Source organism: Carassius auratus, chromosome 20 (assembly GCF_003368295.1).
Source record: "Carassius auratus strain Wakin chromosome 20, ASM336829v1, whole genome shotgun sequence".
NCBI classification, from domain to species: Eukaryota; Metazoa; Chordata; class Actinopteri; order Cypriniformes; family Cyprinidae; genus Carassius; species Carassius auratus.
The window spans coordinates 11,252,434-11,254,545 of NC_039262.1; the positions used below are offsets into that span (position 1 = coordinate 11,252,434).

Genomic DNA, 2,112 nt, shown 5'->3' on the forward strand with positions numbered 1-2,112 from the left:
ATTTCACTCCCTGAAATGCAAATTCATTTCTAACCTTAATATAATGTGTTTTTTTTCTTCTGGATCATCTGCTTGGTATTCTCTCCCTATATGTTAAAATAAACTTACCATAAAAATTACAGACCCTTCATTTCTTTGTAAGTGGGCAAACTAACAAAATCAGCAGGAATTACAGCAAAATACATATTTTCTCCACGGTATAAATAAATCATAACTATGATTTTTATATTAAAATGGATATGGTTATATGTGCAGTAAGTAACCTACATTTGTCCACCCCCACCCCAAACACATTATCTCAACATATTTTTTTTATTTTAGCATAGGCCTGGCACAGTGGCAAGCTGCCACTGCCATAAGTGTAAAAGACCCTGTTTTAAACAAACTAACAAACATTTCATTAAAAAAGCCCAAGGTGTTTGACATCAATTTGGATCAGTAAACAAATAGCAGCCAACATTTGTCCCTAGACAAGGCCGCACAACACCTGTCACACATGGCTCACTTGGGGGTCAGACATGATTTCTCTCTCCTTTAAAAATTGCTTTCCACTCTATAAACCAGATCTGAGTTGTTGACTTAGCATGAACGCCCAGACTCTCTTCGCAAACGCCACCGTTTCTCGCATTCAACTCTCTGTTGACTTCTCCGAACCTGGACACTACATCCTATATGCTTACCACATCATATTCTCCACAAGTGCGGTTCTGCTCTCAGGATCTGTAGTCATCGGGATCCTAAAAACGAAGCATCTCCGAATTCAGAACAGATTCATGTTTATGCTGAGCACAAGCATGAGTGACGTTATTAAGGGCCTGTATGCTTATTTCTCGGGTCTTTTTGACGGTCAAGAGGGATTTCCATTCAGAAACGGAATTTACAATATTTTACAGTACTTCCTCGGTGTAAACCTTTTAGTCTTCATGTTTGCCCAGTTTGATAGATACTGCGCCGTGTGTTATCCTTTCATCTACGAGCGCTTCGTCTCACGCACTGTAGTCATTTGTGTCTGTTCGTACTGCTGGTTCCACGCTTGCGTTCTTAACCAACTTGTGAAGAATTTGATCCCAGGTTTAATAGCAAACCAGTTTTTTTCATACAGCGTCACCTTGTTACAAATTGTCGTGTTGACCAATGTGGGGATGACGATTAAACTGTTCTTCGTTGCCAAACATCAAGTTGCACGAGACCCGCCAAGTGCGGAGAGAGACAGCAAGGCAGAGTCTATAAAGATTATAATAGTCGTCGTAATTATTTTTTTAATCTTCTGGTACCCCGCTTTTATAAACATAATTGTAAAGCAAGTTTCTAAATACGGCATTTATCCTAAAAACGACGGCACGAACCCGTTTTTAATACTGGCTCGTTTCAATGCACTGTCTACTTCGGGGCTATACATTTGGGGAAGTCCGTCTTTACGCACTGCTGTGTGGCGCATCGGTTGGTACAAGGTCTTACCACAGTGCAAAAGAAGGTGATTGACATTTCAAATCTTTAAAACCATAAGTGCATTTTAAGCGGGGAATTGTTGCTCTGTAATCATTTTCCTTCTTTATTTTTCTCCTTTCATCCAAACAGAATTAATGTTCACAACGGAGAAAAGAAGATATCAGAAATGCCTTAAGTCCAGAGACATGAATCTAGCATATGTAAGAAAACTTATGTTAAATATCTGCATCTGCTTTCAGCCTCTATCGGGCTCCTATGTTTAGGTTCAGTCATTTCAATGTACAGTAGGCCTAAATGTCCTTTTCTGATTATATATATTCCACTTTTAAATAACTTAGGTGTGTGCTCTGCTAACTATTAAAATGAATTGTAAATGTAATTTTTTTTTAACTGTTTGTATAATTTTCAGAAAAAAATCAGACAGCACTTAGAGTTTTTGCATACGTGTGTGTGTGTGTGTGTGTGTGTGTGTGTGTGTGTGTGTGTTTGTGGATCTACATATATTTTCCACTTTTAACTCACTTAGGTGCTGTGCCTGCTAACTGTTAAAATGTACTGTACATGTAAAACTTTTTTTGAACCATTTGTATAATTTGATAGAATATATTTTCTGCTGCATATATTGCTGAATAAACAACTTAATCACCCTCCATTATTTTTACC

General features: G+C 37.8%; 1 protein-coding gene across 1 annotated transcript; it reads left to right on the plus strand.

Annotated features, from left to right (window-relative positions):
- The first annotated feature begins 524 nt into the window (after positions 1 to 524).
- LOC113037919 (melatonin receptor type 1B-B-like) lies at positions 525 to 1,478 on the plus strand. The gene has a single exon (XM_026195239.1). It carries the CDS (start codon positions 585 to 587, stop codon positions 1,476 to 1,478), a length of 894 nt encoding a protein of 297 aa, XP_026051024.1. The 5' UTR covers positions 525 to 584.
- The last annotated feature ends 634 nt before the right edge of the window (positions 1,479 to 2,112 follow it).

Coding starts and splice junctions, on each gene's coding strand:
- LOC113037919 (XM_026195239.1), top strand. CDS start 585: ATGAACGCCCAGACTCTCTTCGCAAACGCCACCGTTTCTCGCATTCAA.